The 24799-nt window shown below is 39.6% G+C and overlaps 3 protein-coding genes across 3 annotated transcripts in view; 1 reads left to right on the forward strand and 2 right to left on the reverse strand.

The window, feature by feature from the left end:
- Positions 1-24799, forward strand: part of mrpl35 (mitochondrial ribosomal protein L35) — a 108990-nt gene that overhangs the window by 18511 nt on the left and 65680 nt on the right. The window lies entirely within an intron of this gene.
- tdrd9 (tudor domain containing 9) lies at positions 333-10196 on the reverse strand. The gene is made up of 35 exons (XM_072457441.1): positions 10029-10196; positions 8303-8400; positions 8173-8246; positions 7250-7471; positions 6920-7042; positions 6775-6855; positions 6544-6708; positions 6368-6471; positions 6183-6296; positions 6002-6086; positions 5818-5875; positions 5638-5742; positions 5480-5577; positions 5274-5405; positions 5046-5205; positions 4897-4960; positions 4760-4823; positions 4639-4683; positions 4106-4159; positions 3797-3913; positions 3574-3681; positions 3398-3498; positions 3162-3332; positions 2866-2977; positions 2567-2782; positions 2397-2486; positions 2067-2324; positions 1808-1975; positions 1538-1608; positions 1360-1469; positions 1180-1276; positions 968-1106; positions 723-841; positions 530-602; positions 333-442 (listed from the first exon to the last, which is right to left on the reverse strand). Exons 1-35 carry the CDS (start codon positions 10142-10144, stop codon positions 344-346), a joined length of 4011 nt encoding a protein of 1336 aa, XP_072313542.1. The 5' UTR covers positions 10145-10196; the 3' UTR covers positions 333-343.
- kif15 (kinesin family member 15) lies at positions 10414-23555 on the reverse strand. Its single transcript, XM_072458334.1, has 35 exons — positions 23449-23555; positions 22626-22656; positions 21373-21556; positions 21195-21271; positions 21085-21122; positions 20886-20983; positions 20630-20809; positions 19335-19544; positions 19145-19270; positions 18957-19079; positions 18723-18864; positions 18553-18647; positions 18261-18470; positions 18001-18175; positions 17801-17933; positions 17588-17729; positions 17334-17498; positions 17099-17227; positions 16809-16914; positions 16569-16734; positions 16345-16495; positions 16192-16277; positions 16030-16108; positions 15863-15949; positions 15680-15784; positions 15486-15608; positions 15271-15417; positions 15057-15149; positions 14821-14985; positions 14623-14717; positions 14487-14553; positions 14369-14406; positions 13553-13685; positions 11028-11159; positions 10414-10606 (listed from the first exon to the last, which is right to left on the reverse strand). Exons 1-35 carry the CDS (start codon positions 23465-23467, stop codon positions 10535-10537), a joined length of 4122 nt encoding a protein of 1373 aa, XP_072314435.1. The 5' UTR covers positions 23468-23555; the 3' UTR covers positions 10414-10534.

Here is a 24799-nt window from a genome sequence, read left to right on the forward strand (position 1 = left end):
CTGAAACTCTGAAAACGGCCACATTGTTGTAAGGACTTTAATTTTGTGTGAGCATGAAAAGACATGTTAGACTCAAGTTGCAGTTTTGGTCCTTCAAACTCTATGGTTCAGTAAGTTATTAACCAGTACCACTAGATTAAACTATAACAATGTTTTAATATACTGCTTATCACCAACAAGGATTCTTACAGGAACATAAAAAATATATATTAAAACTATAAAAACTGACATTAGGGATTCTTACAAGAACACAAAAAAAAAGGTCAAATATTAAAACGACCATAAAGACTAACTTGTGACTAATGAAAATAGTACAGAACACATCTTCAATCAAGCGAACGATTCAGGTGTTCAGCAAAGTAACTGGATGAAGCTGGAACAAGACTCCATGGGATTTCTTGGACCCAGGTTGGACTATATCCATTTTGAGAAATGGATCCACCTGGAAGTTTTAAGTTTATTATTAAAATCCCTCACAGCATGCATCTTAAGTGTAGCTTAAGTTCTATGATCAGATCATGAGCCATACCTGGTTCCATTTTTCCTTCAGGTCGTAATAAATCGGAGGAGTTACCTCACGTGCTGGGTATTTACCAAAGAGCCTGCAACACAAAATAGATTTTCAAAAACACGTACCCAAGCATAATTTTAGCAAATGTTTAGACTCTTGTGTTAATAATAATAATAATAATAAAAATAAAAAAATGTGCAAACTGAGGGACCTGGTCAGTCGCTCCCTGCAGTCATCTTGCAGCTGGGCCGTCCTGTCAGGGCCAAGGTGAAGTGTTCCAGTTGGCCCTTCACACACCAGGCGATTCATTGCCAGTCGGAGAGCATTTATCTGAGAAAGAAAATATGCATCCATTTGTCATTTCTGTACCTAGGTCAGGTACCACAAGATGAAAAGTTGCATCTACTGGTATGATTCAGGGCAGGAGTCAGCGCTAACTCAAGCAGTGAGTCTCACCTCAGTGATGTCTTCCACGTCAAACTTGACATCAAAGGCCAGCTCAATGTCATGATTTTGAAGTACGGCTTCTTGTGTGTCACTGTTCCACCCCAGGCCACACAGAGCCCCAGTGTATGCTGTGCGCTCTTCGTTGGTCCTGACGGAACCATCGTGTTGTGAAACTGGTTCCATAGCTTACATAAATGCTTAAAGACGCTGCTGACACTCACCGAAGCTCCATGATGGGAGTGAAGAGCATTGTGATGAGGGCAGGCAGACCAGGGATGTCTGGCATCAAGGTGGTTTCTCGAAGAAGAATACGAGTGCCTACAGAAAGATTCAAACATCATTAAACTGGTGCAATTTTGTTTTAACTACGCTAAACCCTACTGATCATCTCGGGATGGTACCAGTTGTGTTGACAGACACAGCTCCAGCCACCAGCATCCTCTGGTGTGTGTAATGAGGACTTTCATTTATTGCCAAGGAGTTCATACTGGTCCTCTCAATGGTAACTGTCCTGCAAAAGATCACACACGGCGCATGAGATTTAATGCTCTTTTGAAACACACAGCAGGATTCACTCACTTGTAGAAAGTCTTGTGGTTTAGGCTGTTGAAACTGATCCTATGAGGGCTATATGGTCCATGCAAATGCACCTGGAATATAAAGAGAACAGAGGCCGTTTAAGTTCATACACTCTAGGAACACATGGGTAGCATGCGTGTGTTCATTTAAGTACATTAAAAACATTCAATTAGAGCCCACAACTGCTAAGGTGATTCTCATTTAAAATACTTTTTTTAATGGTACAGTTCCTAAGTTCTGGTAAAATGTATGGTTTATGTGGCATCTAGCCTTGGTCTTGCAGAAATTCTGGCGGGTCTTGCTGAAGTGATCCAGGAGACTGTTTATAACATCCTGCTCATTCCGTTTGCGCTCTTCCCGTGATGTACAGGTGGAGTTGCTCATGTATCTGCCATCCTTCATGTCTTTGTAGAATGACATCAGCGTTTCGTGATTTTGCTACAAGTAAAAGGTGCAAAATGGTTAGATCCCAGTTGAGTCTACCATTTTCATGCTCTGGGTGTAATTATGGCCCAAATAAAGTGTTTACCTGAGACTCAAAGCTCTCATCAACTTTTTCAGCATGTCCTTCCTGTACCAGAATGTCCAGTACAGTGGTCTGTGAGGTGTCCGTGCTGATGTGCAGCTCCACTCTCATAACTCCATGTATGATGGAGTAGAGAGACACAATTAAGGAGTGGCCCTTCACCAAAGCGACAAAACGATCCCGGGATCTGCTGCACCATGGATTGCCTTGAATTATGGACTGGGCTGAGGGCCGCATTCCCATGATCTGGAACTCTTGAGCCTGATAGGACCAGCAAATGTAAGTAACATATTTAGACCACAATGGAGGTGATTACAAAGACGAGAGTTGTACCTGAAATGGTTCAGACAGAAGTTCAGGGGGCAGCTCTCTTAGGTTGCTACAAGGAACCACCATTGTGTTTCCAAAGTCCAGGAAGAACACCTGCAAAATAATTGTTGGACAAAGATGCTTTACATTTACATTTAAGCAATTCCCCAAATAACATCTATAATAAGGCCTACCGTTGCAGTGGTTCCACGCATGTGCAGGATCTTGGCACGGTAGTACATGCTCTGGTCGTTGGCCTCAGAGTACGGGGCCAGACAAACAAGGTTTGTGTACAGAGAAACTGACACCGGCTGGAGATGACGAGAGTTTATATCTGAAGTCATGTGACGCTGCTTCTCCAGACTGGCTTCATCTGCACGGAACCCCCAGAAGTGACCCACCTCCACCACCTGGGACCCAGATTCACATCAGGCAGACCAGTCAATCAAATACATCTACTACCTGTATTTGTCAAATTCATAAATAAACTGACCTCAGTGATGCTAACAACAAACATGTGGTTTGATGGAAGCTTTTCAGGTTTAATTTCAAAATCCATGAAGCCCCCAGGGGACACAGTTTGGGTCTGGACGTCCACATTGATCCTAAACAACAATGTACAACTTGCGACAGCTGTTAAATAACTACAAGTTTGATATCAATTCACATTGATGTAGTAGCAAAACCCAACTAGATGAAGTGTGCATGGGCGCGAGTGTTATGCGTTCTGGGTGGAGATATTGTACAGCTGTAGTTTATGAATAGTAATAAGTGTGTTGTGAACAATACCGTCCATGTTTGAGGTGAACGACGGGCCTGTTCCCAGCACACATTTCAATCTGCTCAATGGGGTACACAGACAGCTCAAGGGCAGGACTCTGCTGGGCCAGGAGGAGGGCCAGGGACACGTCAGGCAGCACTCCGGAGTCATGAGGATGTCTGGTAAACTCCACATAAGCCCTAAAAACACCACACTGTCCTAGACTGGGACTGAGCAGGGACAGACACAAACAGAGATAACTTACCTGGAACTGTCAAAGTAAATGGCTTTGACCAGGCCACATAAGCGGAAGAGAGACTGTAGCTGTTTGTAGTAGAGAAAACTGTATGGGGGAAGATTCCTCACCTAAAAATATTTGCACTAAATTATATGGAAAAACAGTAAAAACATAAAGTGAATTCCAAGTATTGCAACCATTACCATTACAGTTGTTCTGGGACTATAGCCACTCAGCTCTCTTGAGGCAAGGTCTTCATCAATTTCCCCTTGAACAAAGTAGTTGGGATAGTATGCTCCAGCAATGACAACCTACAGCACAGAGAAACAGGATTTTAGTTTGGTGAAATCCATACGTTTCAAACCCTCACATCAAAACAAAGACACGCATGTATAACTGCAGTGGCAGCTTAGGGATGAAGCTCACATGTAGAATGAACTTCTGCTGGTGTGTGCTGGTGAAGTCCAGGGGCTGGCTGCTCTCAGGGATGTGCATGTTGAACTGTGACACACGATCCCTCAGGTCTTCAAACAGCTCTGCCACCTAAACAATGTTACTGCCATTTGACTATTAAAGTTCTCAGTTCTGGTAGGGAAGTGGCAAGACATGCTTTTTTAAAGAATGCTTTATAAAGATTATAAAGATGTGTCAACACATTCTAGCTATACAGTATATTAACACATAGTTTAACACTTGTAATGGAGATTTAAAGATACGGACTTAAAATTTGAGTACCTCTCGGATTCTTTTGATCTGTATGAAGTTCTCCTTCCCCCAGTCCAGTTCATTCTGAAACATTCAGCCGTTTTATCTTGGGATGTGACGATAAGTCTCAATACGTGGGTCACAAATTTGCTGGGCTTCAGCAGAACAAAGACTTGTGCGACATTTTCTTTTTTGTTAAACATTTATGTTGTCTATAAACAATTAAATCAAGTTTGTTCAGGTGGTTTAATTAATATAGCTATCATAAATAGAAAAAAAGATATAGCTTTGAATTTTGAATCATTGGGAAAAAAAACAAAAAAAGCACATCTCATAAGGAGCTTGTGTTTGATATATTCATACGTAAAGACTATTGGACATACAATCAGCATCAGACTTTTCCATTTTGTGCATTTAACTTTGCATTTTATTTATTTTACAGTCTGTCCTCATCTTGACTCACTAAAACATGCACAGCTCTAAACAAATGGCAAGTTTCAATTATGGTGACAATTCAATACCATGAGGATTGTCCCATCCTAATGCGTATGCCTCTGGTTTACCTTTGGGTGTCTGAGCTGTCCTTTCTTTTTGGCAGTATACCAGTCCTAAAAGAAACAGATTTTATTCATTTTAAAAAGGATATTTCCCAAGTAATAAGACTTCTTTTGACGTCCACTTTACTTTGAAGGCGTTAACAAAGGCAATGGAATCGCTCTGTGTGCCGCGTGCAAAAGACAGCTTGCTCCTGTAATAAGCGCAGTTAAATTTATATTGATAATTTCAATAGTTACCTCCAAATTCTATTGGCACCGACTGACCTATGGCCAGCGAGTTTTTGCATGGACGGTATTGCAAAAAAGCTTTTCTGAGAATGTGAAGCAGCTGGAGATAAAAGGAGAACAACACTGTGTACAGAACAGTGATACTAAAGGCAGAATGGAGCAGGATTGGGCATGAATACACTGACCAATGATGAGACACTCTTCCAGACATCCGAAGACATGTCCCAGGACAATCATTTTTCCCAGGTACAGGTCCACAGGCAAGTGAGCCAGTACTCGGCCCAAAAAGGTCAGCTCCCCATCTTCATTCGGACAAGTCTCACTTTTGGTCGACAGTGCTCCCATCTATGTGAAATGTAGGTTTTATCTTGCAATTAAACAAAGTGAAATGAGAGGATTTCGGCTTGCTTAACCTCTTTAAGTTGCAGCACAGTCTTCACAATATCATTGTGGTTTGGGGGTGAGAGAGCTGTTGACAAAACTGAGCGAGGATCACCCATGTCCAGCAGCTTCACCTTCAGTAATATAGTGCCCAAGGGTGCAAGCTGAGTGAACAAGTAAAACGCTTTGAGACTCCTGTTATCAATAAATAAACATTAAAACACACAAGGCATCTCACCAACATCTCTGGAATCATGTAATCAGGAATCTCACTCGTCCAGAACTCACGGGTCACCAGGCGATAGCAGAAACCTTTTGACACCCGGCCAGCTCTACCTGCAGACAGGACAGAGGCCGTTTAGATTTGGAAGGACCAAACACTGATTCAATGTTTACCTTTTCGCTGATTGCAGTTGGTTTTGGAGGCCCAAGTTAGTCGCAGGGACTGATAATTGGTTTCTGGATCACAAATCAGGCGTCGAGCCAGGCAGAAGTCAATAACTGTAACAAAGTGTAAGAATTATACAAAAAGAATAAACAACCATAACACTGGAAATATGTGAAACGCATGCTCACCATATTTAACATCTGGAACTGTGACTGAACTTTCTGCAATATTTGTAGACAAGATGACCTGAAAACACAGCTCAGAGATGATACACGAGCAGTACTATTCAGTTATCACGCTGCTCTTTATTCAAACATGATATAGCCTACTTTTAAATTAATTTACAGATACAGAATAGTCCACTGCATTTACCTTCCTGTATCCTGGCACTGGGGTCAAAAACACTCCATTCTGTTCCTCCAGAGTCACTGTCGAGTGCAGAGGATACACCTGCAGTCTGATTGTTTCACAATGGAGACCAGATTTAAGAAATATAAATGGTCAGGAAGTTCTTGCAAAGAGATGGTTAAGGGGTCACTCAAAGGAAACACACCTTTTGTGGACTAACTTGGATAAAGCCTCCTGCATGTAGCATATTTCAAATAATCCAGGAAGGAAAACAAGCACACTGCCTCGCTCAGTAGAGGTTCCTCTCAAGTCTTTTTCACTGTCACACACACATTATTCAAGTTCCACATTTGGCTTATTTTCAAGGCTCAAGTGCACTAAAGGTGGTACCTGCTGTCTTTACCCTCGACTTCATCAAAACTCTGAATGAGGCTTATGGCAATGTTATACATGTCAACAGAAATTTGAGGATCATCTGGGTGAGGAGGCATGGCCTGAGAAGAACAGATTTGCCATTAGTCTTTGAGAATAAAGGAATAAAGGCACATGACAGCGCACACACATACTCTGTAAGGAACCAAGCGCTGGAGGTCTTCCAAATAAAACTCTTCAATAGCATAAGGAGCGCCCTCGACCTCAAACACATAGGCAGGGTTCATTTTGCCACGGACTGGTGTGCCAAAGTATTCAGCAAACTGTTTGCAGTCAATAGTGGCAGACATGAGGATGATCTGTCAAAGAAACAGTCAAGTCAGAAAGAGCTGCATTACACAATAACCACATTATGCGGCATTTACCTTAACATAATGAGAATTTGAGTGTAGGAGTTTTCTCAATACCAGGAGGAGAAAGTCCATTTCCTCTGTGCGCTCATGAACCTAATAAAGCCAAGAGAATAGAATGAAAATCATTGAGGTAAAACGAGGTTAGATCACCGTTTACCTCATCCACAAAGATGTGGGAGAACTCTGTGAGACACTTTGCTGAAATCAGCTTTTGTAAAAGCACTCCAGTGGTCATGTAGATCAGACGAGTGTGTTCTGTGGCCATCTTCTCCAGTCCCACCTGACAAGAGACAATTTAGACTTTACTATTCATGTAATTAACCAAATCATCCCTGAACTATGTCCAACATATTTCAAGTATAAAATATAGAATAAAAAATATGAATGTTGCTAGTTTGACAAGCCATCAATAGACATACTGTAGGTCTGGCTAACATGTCCCAAAGAGTTTACAAATTCTACATACATCAAATGATCTTAAACAAACCTGATATCCAACTAGACTGCCTAAGGTACACTTCCTCTGAGAAGCCACCCATCGGGCAATGCTTGTGGCCCCAATTTTGCGAGGCTGTGTGACCACAATGTTGCATGGAGCGTTCTTCTTGTCGTAGTGGTCTAAAATGTACTGTGGAATTTGGGTGGTTTTACCGCTGCCTGTGGCCCCTCGAATGATCACCACAGAATTGTTTTCTATGAGGGATATAAGCTGGAGAGCACAAGGCAGAGAGAGAGAACACCTCATCAAAAGTATTATACTGGTCTTAAAGTTCAAAAATGCCTGAAAGAACAGACTTCTATTAGACTTACACTATCACATTAAGTCACTTTTCTCCAAGTTAAGAGTAGATACTAGAGATGTGCAAATAAATGTAGTTCGATATTTATTTTGAATAAATATTAATAAACAGCATTAATGATTCCTCTAATCAATTTGGCTCAGTACAATTTCTAATACCTAATGTGTCTTACACATCTAGTTTTATAAGCCTGTTATCTATAATTAATTATGGCTACTATGCAAAGTATTTTACATTCTGTAAAACTGAATTTTATTTTCAGAGCACACTGCGTTACCCAGATAAACACAAGCAGGGCTCCAGAGCACCATAGGCTTTTCTTTTATCTCTGTTGTTTTTGGCCTTCTTTGCGGCGTATGTTAAAGCGAATGTCCACATGAGCAGCATGTGTTGTAGGTATCGCTAGACCTTAAACTTCTGTATTTAATTTTTTTTTTTTTGGTACAGCTAGCCGAAGCGGAGGAATTGCTAAGAGAAGAAACAAACAATTCTAATGGATTTCTAAAACAGAACCAGTTCTCCAGTGGAACCAGTTATAAATGTTGAAGGAATTATTATATTTCACTTCATCTATGCACTAAAATGTATACCTGAATACAACAATATTTACCTTGTGTCGGTTTTTGGTGACTGGCAGGCTGGGGTACTCATAGCTGGTCAAAGTAGGTGGTGTGCTACCTGATGTGTTAAAATATGAATATAAAAGACTAACAAATACAGGAAATAACCAATATACTTACTTTTTGGTGCCTCATTTTTTGAAGTTGCTGTTCCCTCTTCATTGCAACTATCAGTAGGCACTCTGGGGGTTGTCTCTGGGTTTTCGGACTGTTTCCCACTGTTTAACAACATGAGTGTGATAAATGAATCAAGTGTGGGCATCGCCATTTTGGGGTTAACGAAAGTCCAGTTCTGCAGGGTTATTGCTTCTTATAATAGACAATAGTGCAGGTGCACAGTTTGTAACTGAAGAACGGAGTTGAGGCTTAGAGAGGGGCACGTTTGGTGAATGGAGATTTATTTGTAGCTGCTCGGACAGAATCTGAGCAATGGTCCCAGTGAATGCGGCGCTGTCAGTTTCAGAGCATTGTAGATGCAGAAGCAGCGGTCTGCATGGACTGCTGAATGATGTGATGAGAAATGGTTTACCAACATAGACGGCTGGATTGTTTTTTGAAACAGAACTTTAATTCAATAAAATGTTCCTGAAACAGTCGTCAGTGTTGGGAAGCATTACTTTTAAGAGTAACTAGTTACATTTTTGCTGCCCTGGAACTTGCCCTTGTTACTGCTACTTTATTATAAAAGGCGTTAGAGTGCTCTTACAGAACATCATTTAAAATATCAAATTAAAAAGCAAAGTAAATGCGTTTGACTGAGCTTTATGTATCCTTTATGTTGACAGATTACCACAATACAATGCCATACAATAAGCATGTGTAGGCCTGTCCTCAAGCAATGATAAACATTCCTAAAATTAGTGTATCAGCAAGAGCATCGATGCACACAACAGTAGTTTGTTTTAAGCACTGTAGTTTATTTGAATCAAACTTGCATCACTGTTACCCTACATTTACTTCTCAGCAACAAAATAGTGGTTGTACCAACGAGTCGTTTTTCAAAACGTTTGAAAGTTTATTACTCTTTGGCTTAAGGACTCCCAGTCACTAATATTGTGAACAGGCTGCACACCAGAGATCTATGATCTTACATCATTGACACTTTGCTGGAGCCATCTTTTTTATGGCGTTTTGGTGCTACTCGGTATAATAAAGGGTTATTTTCAATTTCTTGCATTGATAACTATAGTAGAAAAAGCTTCAGTTGTAGTCATCTGGACTCAGTTAGAAAAAAGACGTTTCGACTCTCATCCAAGAGTCACTGTCAATAAAAGAATTTAGGTCGAGAACTCCGATATTTATACTAAGCCCATTGGGAGGAGCCTTACTTACCACAGAATAGTATAAATATCGGAGTTCTCGACCTAAATTCTTTTATTGACAATGACTCTTGGATGAGAGTCGAAACGTCTATTTTTTCTAACTGAGTCCAGATGACTACAACTGAAGCTTTTTCTACAATGGAACACGCCTGGACGAATGAGGGATTACACCGACATTGATAACTATAATTATGTAGATTATGGAGAGTGGTGGTAGTAGGGCCTATAGTCTAAGAATCCAATAATTGTTTGGAATAAAATTTGATTTTTAATTAAATTAAACTCCAACTTCTGGATGGTAGAGATGTGATTTGATAAATACAATTTTATTTTTATTCCATCCTCCCCTCTTAAATAATGCAAAGGAAAGTCCGTGAAACAAATTAAAAAACGCTAGCCTTCTAACAAACACAACTGCGTGTCGTTATGCTTTATATTGTAAGTTTGTGTAATAAACTTAGATGGGCATGTCTGAGTCGCTAGCATTAACAGGCTAATTCATCCGGTTTAGCTACTTCACTCACCAACTGTTAGTTTCCAACTTCCCTTCAGTGACTCCGTCTGTGAGTTTGATGTTGGCAAATGTGGTTCCAGTTGTGAACCAATTTGAAATCTGCTCTGCTGTAAAAACTTTCTTCATTGTGTTTTATTTAGAGAATCACCACCTCGCATCTTCTCGAGCACGTGCAGGTAATGGCTGAACTCATAGGGCGTGGTCCCAGGGCAGTGCTCTTGACCACAAAGGTGCATCACGCGCACATGACCAGCACATCACCCCCTAGTGTTCACTCCTGCAACTGCAGACACACATCCCTGCTCTGGGCCTATAAATACAAATCTACATCAGAGATATTTTGAGAAACACGTTCAGAGGGAAAAAAGAGACACATTGTTTACAGTTTTAATGTTGAATCATGACTGTACAGCACCACAATTGAATCATACATCATACAAGTAAAACATGAATGCACTAATTCATAGTATTTGATTCTAAAATATAAAAAAAGGATTAAAAAAAAGTCAAAACTAATTACAACTCTGCTGGCAGACATCCAACGTTATCTCGTAGCAAAGTGAGCTCTGACCTCAACTTTTCATTTTCCTTTGAAAAACAAAAAACAATTAATATTTATGATAATAAACACCGCCAATGTTAAAGAAGACCTATTGTGCTTTTTTTCCTGCAATATAATTCTAATCTACGACACTCATGGATCCTCGTGTTGTATGTATTTTGGACATTTAATGCCCCTTTACGATACAACGCCCGTGGAGAGCTGCAGTTCACGATATCGAGCAAATCCCCCCCCCCCATTTGTGTCACAATAGCAACACGCTTGTTGTACGTGTGTCACAGTCTTGTCTGCAGGAGAATAATGATTACCCCAACATGCATGAATCACCCCAAATACAACTTTCAGTTGTTTCAAGGGGGGGGGAATAATTATAATATGGTTGAAAAGTCGATTTAGCATAATAGGCCTCCTTTAACATAAAAAACATCCCAGAACTTCTCTACATACCTCATGGAGCTTGGTGTTGTCCTTCTTTAACTTCACCAGATACTCAATCCTCTGTTTGTGATTTTTGTGCCCAACAAGTTTCCCATTTTCTTCTGACAGTTGAACATTCTGCTTACGAAGAACTTCATTCTCCTGTAAAACCACATAATTGAGCCTTTGTGAGCAGTTGGATGGAAGATGACCGCCTTCAAATTCCGGCGGTTCTGTACAGACCCAGTTGACATTTTCTGCATTTATTTCATTTTGTCCACGATCTGAGACTAAACAAAACAAAAAACTAACTATCAAGCTCTTGGAAGGCAAAATATAAAAAGCTATAACCCACTTATTTTAATTAAATAAGTTAAATTTAGTTAAATCAATTGTTCTGGGAACAATCAGGGTCAGTTTATATTCTAAACCTACAAATTAAAAAAATACCATAAAATGAATAAGCCTTATATAGGCATTCCACATGATTGTTTTTAGTGAAATAAGCTTCAGCTTTGAAAGGGGAATTGTCAAAACCATACAAATGCTCAATCTACGGTCAATCCATACCTCCCACAGCAGCGTTACGCCTTCATACACACTGAACAAAAATATAGGCGGTTTTAGAACTGTTTCTATAAAGACAAGAGACCCAATTCTCTCAAATATTGTTCACAATATTAGTAATAATAGTATTAATAATACTTACTTAAAAATAAATAATAATATTCCATCCCTCCTCAAAAGATGTGGCATATCAAGATGCTGATGAGACGGTATGGAATTATGAATATAGCACAGGTGCAACTTAGGCCAATGGGGATAGTTTTCTGTTAACATGGGTTTCTTTAAACATGTACATCCACACTTGTGGGCACAGGACGCCTGCAAAAGTTGTAATACATATGCCAGGTTGATTGGTAGTGAAAAGTAACACAAAGGCAATGCACATGTGCTGAAAACTGCGTTGTCAAGTAGAGGTAATGATGGAACCTTCACAAAAAAGTTATGGATACGGTGCAGCAGCGGAGATGCCAAAACGGTGTTTTGAGATCTTTGCACTCTGGGACTTGTTTTCAAAAAGTTCACTTTTTAGACTCCTGAAACACCAGCTTCATGTGGATAATTCCCACTTTAGACTAAATTTGCTGGATTTGTCTGAGTTTACCTTAGTGTGGAAAGGGCTTTCGACTGGCCACAATAAAAAGCCGCTCTGAAAGATTCGGTTTTGCTTTATTTGTAGCTTTTTTTTCTGGAGTCAAGGGCCCTGCTAACGCTACCTGTGAAGATTGTTGAAACAAGCTCAGGAGGGAGTGACTGCACTGTGTCACAAAACCAGATCAAACGTGATAAAACTCAGTTATAATTAAAAAAAAATGTTTTTGCAAATGGAAATTAGTGTCTGTGTCTCAACTATGTAAAATGTATAAAATAAAAAGGTTTTGTGAATAATTTTCCATTCAATTAGTGGAATCATTAAATGTGGGGGCCTATTAACATAGCTAATTTAAATTATATCATTGTTGTGTATATCTTATATTATTGTTTTCTTCATTAGAGTTGGTTAAAATCTATTGAAATGAAGTTCACATTGTGGGTCATTTGGTGCCGCCCGAGGTGGCCATGGTAACCTGGCCAGCCTGATGAACACGCTGCCAGTGATTATCCATCTGTAACTCACTCTTCACCTTTTCTATTTGATTTATTTGAGCTGGACTAATTCCCACAGAGAATGAATGGAACAAGAAATTAAGATCTGCACTTTTTCGACAACCAGAATTAACAGAATTAACAGAGTGCTATCGTGAAAAGAGCCTATCGGGAAACACCCAGTATCTGGTGCAAGTCTGACCATTCAAATGGCTGCTGAAGTCACTGGATATTGGCAGGAACTGGAACAGCCGTCGATGGTTATTGGAAAACTCATGAAGAATGCTATAAATGACATGTCTTTAAGAACAACTTTCCAAAGAGCAATAATGTGAGGATTAAATATAAAAATGCAAAATGTTACACATGTAGTTCAGAGTAACTAATGCCACTTTGAAGCTGTTTTATGAAACACCAACAATTTTTTGTGTTTTTTATTTCCTCTTAATTGTTACTCTGCACTATAAGTTACAGTATCACTAAGATTTGATTTGCTATTTTCAATCTGATATTTTATAAAGTGTAAAATGTAATTTTTATATTTTGCACCACCAGCCGCCACTGACAGAAGATAGACAGATTTGTGAACAAATTAGTCTTTAGTGTATATAGAAAAAGTTTAATATCTTTGAACTTGGCGAATGAAAAATGGGAGCAAAAACAAAAGGGTTGCATTTATATATTTTCTAAAAGATAATCTACTCGGGATTTGAAATCTCATTTTCCTCTTTTTACACATACAAGTAGAGTAACTAAACAGAAGCCAAAACCAAGAGCCTCAGCTTTACAAAGAGGCCAGCCAATTGTTTGTACTCCAAAGGGTTCAGGAACAGCTTTAGCTTAAATTGGGAGACGTTTTAGGGAAAATCAGCCGGAATGGGTTGTACTCATCACTAGTGTCTGACCTGGAGAAGCTTCTCCTCCTCGTGCGCTCTCTGGCTCAGCTCTCTCAGTTCCAGACAGCGGTTCCTTAGCTCAGAGGTGAGCTCCTGGACGCAGGTCTGGGACTGGGCCAGCATGGACTCCTGGGCCTGCATTCTGAACACACAGCACAAGTTTAGCCTAAAAAAAGAATATAAACACAAACTACACCAGTAGTACTATGAAGCTGGCTGAACTTCTCTTGTATACATTTTTCTTTCCCAGGTAGACTAACAAGACTTGAGAATCTCTGGATAAGCCGTACTTATGAAACAACTTTACAACTTGCTCAGTCAAAATCAAGATGTTCAATGACTGACCAATCAGAACAATGGAGAATTTAACAGCATTCTTATTTGTTATGGGGGGAAAAGAAAGATAAAATATAAGCCAAAGGAAACTCAGTCGCTTATCATACAGCAGCATGGACAGAAAGAACGGCTCTTACATTTGAGCCAAAAAAACACATAACAACGCACAGCCAAATGTGCACAGGTATCCTACATTTTAGTGTTTCATTTAAATTTGTACACTATTTTAACAGCACCTTTAATGTAATACAGTATGATAATGGGAATATTACATCTAGGAATCACCTGCATAATCTGTAGCCTATTTAAATATCAGACCCTCTTTATAAATCTGTGTGCATTGATATCATTGATATAGAAGGTTATGTGAAAGTGAACCATCTTCATAAAACAGCTGAACCAGGATTGACCCCGAATTGACCAAGCTAACCCCCTCATCCAACTTTGTAGTACAGGCCTCTGCTTTGGCAAAACCAAGATTCAACTTACTTTTTCTGCATGTCCAATAGATTCTGCAGTATAGTCTCCTGTTCGAGAATGACCAGACGATATGTTAGTCTTAAAAGATACCACATCTAAAAGAAGATTAGCTTTCAAAGATGCAAACCTTATCCGCTTTCTCATCTTGTAGCTCTTTAAGAATAGACTTGTTCATAGCTTCACTCAACTCCATACTGTAATCAAAATGTGTTATTGCATTTGTCACATATCTGTACAAACGGGGTTAAGAAAAAATAACCAACCCGTTAGAATCAGAGTTTTGCATCTGTTTCGAATAGAACTGATCCACCAATGTCTGAATCTCCAATCGCACCATTTCCTTTTCAGTCAGTTGAGTCTAAAACAAACACATTGTTCAAAAAAACAAACAAAAAACAAACAAACAAGGAAGTAGTAATTTAAAAAAACAGGATTAAGATTATAACGGAAACTGCACCTACCTTTAGCCTCTGGATCTCTCCATTCTTGGCAGTCCTCTCGGCGTTCAGCTCTGCCAGGAGGATCTCCATGGTCATCATGGAAGAGCGGCGATTTTCCAGCTCCCTCTCCTGGCTCTCCAGAACCTGGCTCAGATCTCTGTTGAAGCTGCCTGGAGTGCATGGGGTCTGGAACGAGACAAATATGAAAACATGCATTTGTGTTACGTTACTTTAAGCGTGTTACTCCAGAGCCTTACCCGACATGCAGCTTTCGGAGTCACTGTTGGCGTGTGTGGGTGAGGTTTGTAGTTTCTGATGTTTTTTTCTACCGCTTCCTGCTGTTGTTGCACCTTAAAAACATAATAGTTATAAAGCACTATTTAGAACTCATAACATTGCACCTATAGTTCATTTCACGCTTATATTGATGCTGAAAAAGCCTTGTGAATGTAATAGACTTAGATGTGATACCTTCTGTTGCAAGCCTTTGATCGTGGCATCCTTCTGGGTCACCTGTTCCTGAGAAACCTGGAGGAGTGCATTCTGCTCATCAAGAACCTTTGTGAGCCTCTCCACCTCTTCTGTGGCATAGGCTACTTCCTCCTGCAACACCTCCACCTGAACATACACACTCATGAAGCTGGACGACGACATCAATTATATACATTAAAAGATTTCACACACACCTCGATTTTGTTGGATGCTACGCTCCTTTCTAAACTCTCCTTCAGGTCCAGAGATTCTTTTTCCAACCTGGATTTCTTCTCACGGATATCCTCACGTTCCTGACAGGCACCATTGTACTTCGCCTGTGAAAACATTTTTAACATCAAGATCTTTCAGGAGAATAAAATATATTATTTGTATCAAGTAAACCTACTGTGATATCCTTTAAATCTTCAGTGCAGAGAGCAATAGTGGTATCTCTTTGGTTCAGATCACTACGGAGATCTCTGGTTTGATTTATTAAGTCTACGACAACATCCTGAAAAAGTAAAAGCAGTTGTTTCGAATATTCACAAATAATGCTGTCGGACTGCGATGGTTATTTTATATTTTTTACTTTGTCCTGTTCCATCTTCTGCTCCAGGCTCTTCATTTTATCAGTGGCAGAAATTAGGCTTTGCTCTAGGGTCAAAAGTCTGGATGCCTTCAGAGTTAAAATGATAAATAATGGTTTGTGTGGCTCATCTCCCATAAAACAGTAACATCACTTGTCAATGAAAATACCTGCTGCTGATTCTGTGCAGTGAGATCTGAGACTTGTTTTTTAAGATGTGCATTAATCGCCAGCGTTTCCACGAGTTCTCTGGAGAAAGGAACCACAAGCAGGCATTAAAAATGTTAACATTACATTTACTTTGGTACATGATCTCAACACACACTACTCACTTTGATGCACTCTCTTTGTTTTCTCTCAACTGAGACGTCAAGGCCTTGGTGTTTTCTTGTTCTACCTCCAGGGCAGTAACTAAATCCTACCAAATATCATAAGTTAGTTTTCATCATGTCAAAATGTTTACCACAGCATGCAGAATCACTCACTGAAGACTGTATTTTCAACTTCTCAATCTCCTGTTGGTAATTGAGCATCTGCTGCTTAGACTGATCATCTTCAAATTTGGCCTCAGCTTGACTTTGATCCAAACTGTCCTGGAGAGCACGGTGCTGTTCCAGGAGCTGCTCCCACTCCAGCCTGTAACACAAACAGACACATGGGACCAAGCAGGTGCAGAGCCACAGAAGACAAGAGCCCATGTGACACTGACTGGACTTTATCGAGCTGGAGCTGTGTGCTGATCAGACTGCTGGACAGATGGCTCAGTTCTTTCTGCTGCTCTGCCTCACTGTTCTTCAGCTGCTCTTTAACAGAGGTCAGCTCTTTGTCTGATGACTGCAGTACCAGGCGTAGGTCTCGGATCTCATTCTGGAAAACTTAAATAAACAAACCTCCACAGTCCCAAATGTACATCATATCATTTGAAATGTATTCATACACGCATTAATACCTTCAGCTGCCTGCTTTTCAGACAGGACACTCTGCTCTAGACAGGTGATGGTTTCCTGGAGGTAAAGTTTCTCCTTGGTCCTGTCAGCTCTCTCAGAACAGAGAAGCTTTCATAAAAAGGGAAAATACAGTACATATTACATTTTACAAAACTCCAGTTAACCAAATATTGTACAAAAACGTTGTCAAAATTCTAATGGGCACACATTCAGAGACAGGTTTGCAGGGTTTTCATTGTGGGCTGGCTGATTACACGATAGATAGATGGATGAATAGCAGACATATGCCTACCTCATCCTTGCATTTGCACTCCTCTGACAACAGAGTAATCTGCTCCTCCAATCTCGAGATTTCCTGTAAGAGTTTGCTGTTTTTCAACTCTGCACCATCCAGATGTGATTGGACGAGACCAGCCTGGTCCTAGAAAACACCACAAAAGCTAGTTGTGAGTTTTTAAGTACAAACGACACAACAATCTGTTGTGAGTTTTGTGAGCTTTGAGTACAAACGACACAACACTCTGAACCTGCACTTGTCGTAGTTCCTCAGTCAGAGCCATTTCTGTCATTTCAGTTGGAGGCTGCTCATTCCAAATGTCTTCATTATATTCTGAACCATTCAGGTGATCCGGACTAGAAAAGGGCACTAGTCGAGAGCGCAGGTTGTATGCTTTAGTGGGAGTAGTGAGAATCTTAAAAAAAAATAAAAAAAATAAATAAACATTTTTGTTTAAAAATAAAGTAATATAGGATTTTAGACCCAAAGTATCTCTAGTCTCACCTTTATCGTTTCAACGTGGATTCTATTCAGCTCAGAGACTTCCTGTTTTTTGTAAGCGTTAGTTGCTTCCAGGATTTTTTCTAAATGTCTGTTGGATTTATCCAAATACCTTTTGTCTGACTCCAGCTGAGACAATTGTCTCCTAGTAAAGACAGTATGATAAAAAGTGCAACAACACCAATCAACATAAACACAGTATTTTCAATTACTTACTTGGTGAGTTGCTTGTACTCCTCAAAAGCTTGAAGTGCAGCAGCAAGGTCTGCTTTTTTCTGCAGAAACTGATTTTTAAGTTTTTCCATTGCTGAGACAGAGGCTACATCTACTGCCGTTGGGGCTGTGAGAGCTAGCCACAAACCAAATGTTAATAACATAATTTATTGTACTGAAATGGAACAGTGTCATTGACTTACTCTCTGTTTTTTCAGCCTCCAGAGCTGTATGAAAGGCCGTTTCCAGTTCAGCAGACACTTGTGCTGCAGCTGTATCTGCCTGAACCACTGACTCAAGAGAGCGCAGCAGGCGGTTTTCCTCTCGGAGGCTCCCATTCTCTGCAGCATATCGCATCATCTTCGGGTGATGCTCCAGCTACACAAAGAACAATTAATATTCAAACACATTCTCCTGTGGTAAGTTCTTTAAATAGATTAGATGAAGGTAAAAACACTTGTACCTGATCTTTTAAAATGTTAATTTCCTCTTTGAGCTGGTCAATGGCACATTGACTCTCTTCATTTGTGAATACATTTTCTCCAGCTTTCATTTTCTTCTCCAAGCGAGAGATGTGGTCCTCTCGAAACTTGATAATCATGCGGCTTGAGTGGATAAATTTGTCTTTCTGATTCCAGGCCTCTTCTAGTTGAGCCACTTTCTCAAGCAGCATCTGTGGGTGACAACACATAAAACAACCTTTTATCTGAGACTTGTCAACTAACCAAGCAAATCTGTTGAATTTGAGATGATACCCTTTTTTCCTCTTCTCGTCTTTTCCACAAATGAACTGCAGCAATAAACTTGGATTTGAACTGTATCCTGTCCTGGTATTCAACTGGTTGTCCAGCTGATAACAGACAGTTGGAGTCATGAAAAAAAAAACTTTACATTTCAGTATTGTCTAAAATTAAAGTACTTTTACCAATTAGAACCTGAGGCCCCCCAGGGGCAACGTCCCTTTGAGAGTCAATCGAAGCAAGCGCCATTACAAGCTGCTCCTTTAATTTTTTCACTTCAGCTTGCAACTGCCTTACATTCCCCTGGGTGTCTTCGTTAATGACAGCCTAAATTTAAATTGACAAAAACACAAAACCATAAATTCTAAAAACCTCACACGAAAAGAAAAAAATATAGTCTGTCTTAATGCATCACATACTTTGTTCTTGATCAGCTTTGCTCTTTGGGCAAACTGTAGGGTGGACAGGGTTTCACCAAAGCACTTGGAACCAGGGTGGACATTTGCTATAATGTAAGTTTTGGCATTTCCTCCAAGAGAGTCCTACAGAAAGAAAAACAATATGGAAAAGCTCAAGTGATAAAAACAACCTAAAAATACTTACTTACCTTTAGTAAAAATGTTAGTTTTGAATCCCTATAGCAAATATGTCGATTCTTTCCATTGGACACGTCAACAAGAGCCATGATCACCTGACCGAGGCACATCAAAGAGCGGTTGATACTGCTGGCTTCCTGTAGGTGGCAAGAGCCGGCGGTCAGTAACAGCAAACACTGGAGCTGATGGGAGACTCTGTACCTTGAGCCTGGAGCCCTCTGCATGCGTGTCCCTCTGCCGCTCTGATCCTGCCAGGTCCACCAGGTTAAGCTGAGACATCCGGATATTCACCACCTCATTGATGGACTCTTTAGACTCCAGGGTCATGGTGAACACAGCGTGAGATCTGGAGGACTCGCGATTCATTGAAGTAGATGCAACTCTGCGATTACGCCATCCCAAAGACAAAACCTTGAAGGGAAGACAGATATGTTTGGTAGCAAAACTTTTAGTTGATTGAATTTTACAGCAGGAAAAGAGACCAAGAGAAACATTTGGCAAACTATTGATACCTTTCATGTAAGGTCAACCACCAGTGTTGCCAGGTCTGCAGTTTTGGGCAGCTCTTTAAGAGCATTTTTCAATGTAAATGTTTTAAAATTTTCGAATAAACCTAATGAAAGTCCTAAATTTGAGTGACAAATCCTCATTGGCGGTTTGTGGAGCTTCTGTTTGGGCGTATTTCATAAATACAGCCGTGCTGGACGCTCTGCAGGTTTTGGGCAGTTTTTGTGTTCCTAAATTTGTAATGCAAAAATCTGACTTTATTATGGTATAGAGCAGTGGTTTTCAACCTGGGGGCCGGGACCGCCATGGCGGTTAAACAATATAGGGAAAATTAAAATTTTATGCAGTAGTCTTAAACAAGGCTCAACACCCTTCAAATGCAGTAGTAAATGTACGGTAGTAAATGACTGCTTCTAGTCTATTAACTAAAATGAAACATTAGGTTTAAGGCTACTTCATTATTTTGCGAGCAACCTATTCTGTGTGTTTAGGGGATGCGAATGCCAACAGTTGTTATCATGGAGGTTGTGAAAAAAGTTGAGAACCACTGGTATAGATGGCCAATAACACACTGCCCATCAGTGACCAGGGACTCACACCCGGACATTTCTGTAAATTTAAAAAAAAATTATAGTTCATGACATTTAAAAGATGGGAAACATTGTTTTCGTATAGTGATTTTCCACCCAGTGAGCGGTGACAAAAAGTCTCAAAAATGTGCTAGGTATCAAGAGTCATGGGGTTCAGCTTCCCATTTATGGATGTCATTTTGAGCACTGTTGGCCATTGAAAAAATACAGTAAACATTTTTTTTTGAATAATGAATTGCTAAAGTCAACAATGGTCATTTTTTCCTCCCTCTAAAAGCCATGGATAGGCCATAGCAACGGCTGTCCACATACTTGGAAATACATTTGATTTAAATAGCTTCTAAGCAAAAATATTTTATGTTTCATGTTATAGAGATAGAGAAGTTTTAATAAAAGTACCTGATAGGCCTCAGCGGCTGAGCGGACAAACTTTTCAACAGCTCCCTCAACAAACACACCCTTCTTGATGTTCTCTCTGACAAACAGGCTCGCTGAGGCAGTGTCCAGCAGATCATAAATCTGTTCATTGTAGATCTCAATAAAGGAACATTTGCAGAGAAAACTCTTAGACTGCTGTGACTAGAAATCAGAAAAATACATTAGCATCACTTAGAGAATATTAACTCTTTATAGTTCAGAGTTCTAAGAAACTCACCCTTTCCACTTCCCGATTAATGAGAAAAAACAGATATTCAAAACTGCGTGGTATCACTCCCCGCAGCTCATCAGTGAAATTATCCAACTCGGATGGACCTAAAACAATGATGCAGTTAAGAAATGGTTCCCAGTCATCAGTTTCAATCTTTGTACCATGTTGACATTAACATAAATAAGAGTTGATATAATATCCTCACCAAGCATGGTAAATGTCTTCCCAGAGCCAGTTTGTCCACTGCAGAGCACATCATAATATAAGGGGAATGAATTCATCATTTCAAACAAGAATCTGTACGACATCACCTACTATGCAAATATAGTGCCGTTATATCCATTCATGCAGGACTCAACGATGTTCTTGGCCACACAGGAAAACACAGCATCCTGAAAAAGCGACCACAAATTTGAAGTTAACGACAGATGAAGTGGCCATCCCAACAACGCAGGAGGAGTGGGTTTATGTGTATTACAGATCAACTTTGAACCTGAGTAGTGTCTGAATCAGCAACATGATCGTAAGTGAAAATCCGTGGCTGTGGTTTTGAGAGCAGTCGAATGGTGTTTGATGAGGTAACGCTGAGACACAGGCTTTGATCCCCATCTGTGGTGAGCCCTGTGCCATGGGTCAGAGGACGCACTCGCACAAACACTTTAATGGAGTCACTGTCACTGTTGGGAAAACACTAAATTATTCAAACAATTACATAAAGACAACAGGCTTTAAAATAAAATAATTGATAATGCTTAATAGGATACTAGGGAAGGTTAATGCATTTAGTAGGGATGCACAGATGGCATAAGGCATCAGCACCAATTCAGAAAAAATTGCTGGATCGAGTATCAGCTCCTAGTTTGGGTCTAAATTGATGTAAGACGACGATATTGCGCCGTATCACCAAAGCAAGTTCCTATGTTCGTGAATTTTGTTCTGCCAAGAATGTCTTATAACGGGACCATGTATTGTGCTACAGCCTCCTTCCCTCAGTCAGAGCATTGAAGATGGGTCGTGGCTGAATTTTCCAACATGACCTGAAGCGCTCAGCCAGGATAACCAAGGAGTGGCATATCAAGGTTCTGGAGAGAACTAGCCCCGTCTCCAGACCTAAATCCAAGAGAAAATATTTGAAGGGAACTGAAACTCCATGTTGCTCAGCAACTCCCCTCAGACAGGAGCTTCTGGTCCGGATGGACCAGAAGCTCTGCCGTTGGACTCATGAACACTTCTTAAACACCTGTCACTTTAACCATAATTTAATCAATCACTCAATGCACCGTTTACTTTCTGCACTACATCTGTACATTTAACTGTACATTTTGTGTACATAGTAATCCCATTTAAATGTTTTATCCTATAATAGATTTAAACAGTTTTACTTTAATGAGTCCCCGCTTTTATTTTATATAGGTCGTTATATCATTGTTCATTGTTTTATGTTGCACCAAAGCAAGTTCCTTTGTTTGTGAATTCTGTTCATTGGTAATGGCAATAAACCTTTTCTGTTTCTGAAACATACATTGCATTAGCTGGAGTTGAGAAAGTAAATCGTGAGTTTATTCTGCTTTTTTTTTTTTTTTTACAGATAAATGTGCAGTTTACACAAGTACATTTCTGTATAGTTACGAGCTTGTAGATACTTTATATGTTTAAAGCTTTTGTCAGTGCCACGTCGCGTCTGCTTTAAATTATTCTTTTGTCGACTACAGTCCTTCTGAATTGGTGGATCCTTAGGCACATTACCTCGCCACAAGATGAGATGAATCAGCCATTCCTGCAAACAGAAGCAAGACAGTTAATTATGAGGACAGATCAATGCATTTAATTTACAGACACCAACAACGCATGAAGCCCATTCAATAGTTTAAATAAAGAACAACTTTGGACAAAGCACATTTTCGGTCCAAAGCACAAAATACACATTTCAAGAATTCCTACATGACTATTCTAACCCTAACCCTCAACCAAGGTATTAAAGTGTTTTCAAGAATTATAACTGTATCAGTCCCAAAAATGCAAGCTATTGATTTGAGGATGATTTGTAGTTTCCAATGATTCAGGTTTATCTGCAGCGAAGAGGTTTTGGTACAACTTATACGTGATTTAACATGACTAACACATAACAGGAAAAGGTACAGTATTTATGTATTTATTTATTTGTCTATGGGAGTTTTTTATTTATTTATAGGAGATCTTCCACTGAAAGTGTTTTTCAGACTTCCTATAAATGATCTGTTCTTCTGTATCTACCTCTGTATCTACCTGCGTTGCACCAATGAAATTTCCCCATGTGGGACAATAAAGGATTATCTTATCTTATCTTATGTCCCATGTTTTACACATAAACATCCAACTATAACACCGGTGTATAACAGCATACAACACAATAAAAACAGCATTATATGTTAAACCATATGCAAAATCATAACACTAAAGCTACTGTTAAAGCCTAGTTCGCGGAGTCAGCAGCAGCAACAAAACACGGCCAAACTCTGGCTAAAATGACAGCTTTATGTGCTGTTATTTACCACTACGTTGTTATTACACTGTCCCGTGTGGTGGTTACCTTTTCCGTTCGCCGCCATTAGATTAGATTAAAACAGTTTAGCGTGATAAAGAGCTAACATTTGGCCCGTCCCGGTGAATGTTTACATGCTCTGAAATTGGCGGGTAGAGTCACATTTCTACTTCGGGTGTTTTACTGGATAAAGCGGCAGTGGGTCACAGTGCCCCCTGCAGGACCATGATGGAAGACTCGAGCGCATCGTGATGTCCTAGGTAATATCCGCTCCGTAATCCTATTGGCTGTATAACCCGGAAATGCGTGCTGTGTCTCGTTTCCTGTGAGTTTATTGGTTGTTTTCAAGACTTTTAAATTCCAAACCGTTGATTTTTCATTGAGCAGCTGCAATCGTTTCAGCACATTATTTCGCCGAACGCTTCGTGTTGCGTTTGCTCCGTGAAAGACTAATTTTCAACAGCTATTTAAGGTACGTAACTGTATTACCGTTTTATTGTTGTTTATCCTTATAACGTTGGCTACATGATGTTTTATATGGAAGTTAAAGAATAAGTAGAAAAATCTATACTTTTAGGTTCGCTTTTGCTTATGTTACATTTGTCATCTGTTTACTTTAGGTGTTTAGTTAACGAGTTATAGCGGTTACCAAACTCTGTAAACGCTTAAACAAGCACTAATCTAACCCCAAGCATGGAGTTTTGACTTCATCAACCATCAGCCTCATGACATTGTCACACAACGACTTCTTTCACTGCTGTGTTTCAGCAATATGTGCAGAGAGATGTCTTCAAAAGGTCAGCCATCCAATAAGCCTGGACACATGTTTTGTAGAATTATAGCTTACACACTTAATCAGATAGTCAACGATGTCAACCAGTTTGAATCTATTTGATCATGACAGTTGATCAGAATCAGAAAAGGTTTATTGCCATTGTCAATGAACAGAATTCACAAACATGGGAACTTGTCTTGGTGATTCAGTGCAACATAAAACAATGAACAAGTCAAACGAGGAACAATTTAAGGCTACTATGGCATAAGAATATCAATAAGATATCAGATTTTTTTTAAAAAAGAATAAGTGAAAGATGTACACAAATTTACATGTATATAATTACATAAAATATACATATGTAGTGCAGGATGGCCATGGACGGTAGAGCAGCAAAAAGTAGTTACTCAAGATTAATGCTATTGCAAAATGAATTTCTACTAGAATTGTTATTATCCTGAAAATTACATCTGATTTTATAATTTGAAGGTAATCTAATGAATAAAGGACAGATGCACATTTATATATGGCACACAATCCGGTATTTGAAGAAGATAAACTGAATCTTATGAAGGATCGGTACAAGAAACTTAAACGTTCAAATCATTCAATATTTTCAACATA

Source organism: Eucyclogobius newberryi, unplaced genomic scaffold, assembly GCF_026437365.1.
Source record: "Eucyclogobius newberryi isolate DKJ021-1_F unplaced genomic scaffold, fEucNew1.0.hap1 SCAF_21, whole genome shotgun sequence".
NCBI lineage: Eukaryota > Metazoa > Chordata > Actinopteri > Gobiiformes > Gobiidae > Eucyclogobius > Eucyclogobius newberryi.

Excerpts from the sequence above, each read along its gene's own strand:
- tdrd9 (XM_072457441.1), bottom strand. The coding sequence starts at position 10,144 with ATGAAGAAAGTTTTTACAGCAGAGCAGATTTCAAATTGGTTCACAACT. Across the intron at positions 6,856-6,919 it reads CCCACATCTTTGTGGATGAG|GTTCATGAGCGCACAGAGGA; the intron begins GTAAACGGTGAT and ends TGGCTTTATTAG. Across the intron at positions 2,978-3,161 it reads GTTCACCTCAAACATGGACG|GATCAATGTGGACGTCCAGA; the intron begins GTATTGTTCACA and ends ATTGTTGTTTAG.
- kif15 (XM_072458334.1), bottom strand. Across the intron at positions 15,785-15,862 it reads AGAAGATGGAACAGGACAAA|GATGTTGTCGTAGACTTAAT; the intron begins GTAAAAAATATA and ends TTACTTTTTCAG. Across the intron at positions 14,986-15,056 it reads CTCCGAAAGCTGCATGTCGG|ACCCCATGCACTCCAGGCAG; the intron begins GTAAGGCTCTGG and ends GTCTCGTTCCAG.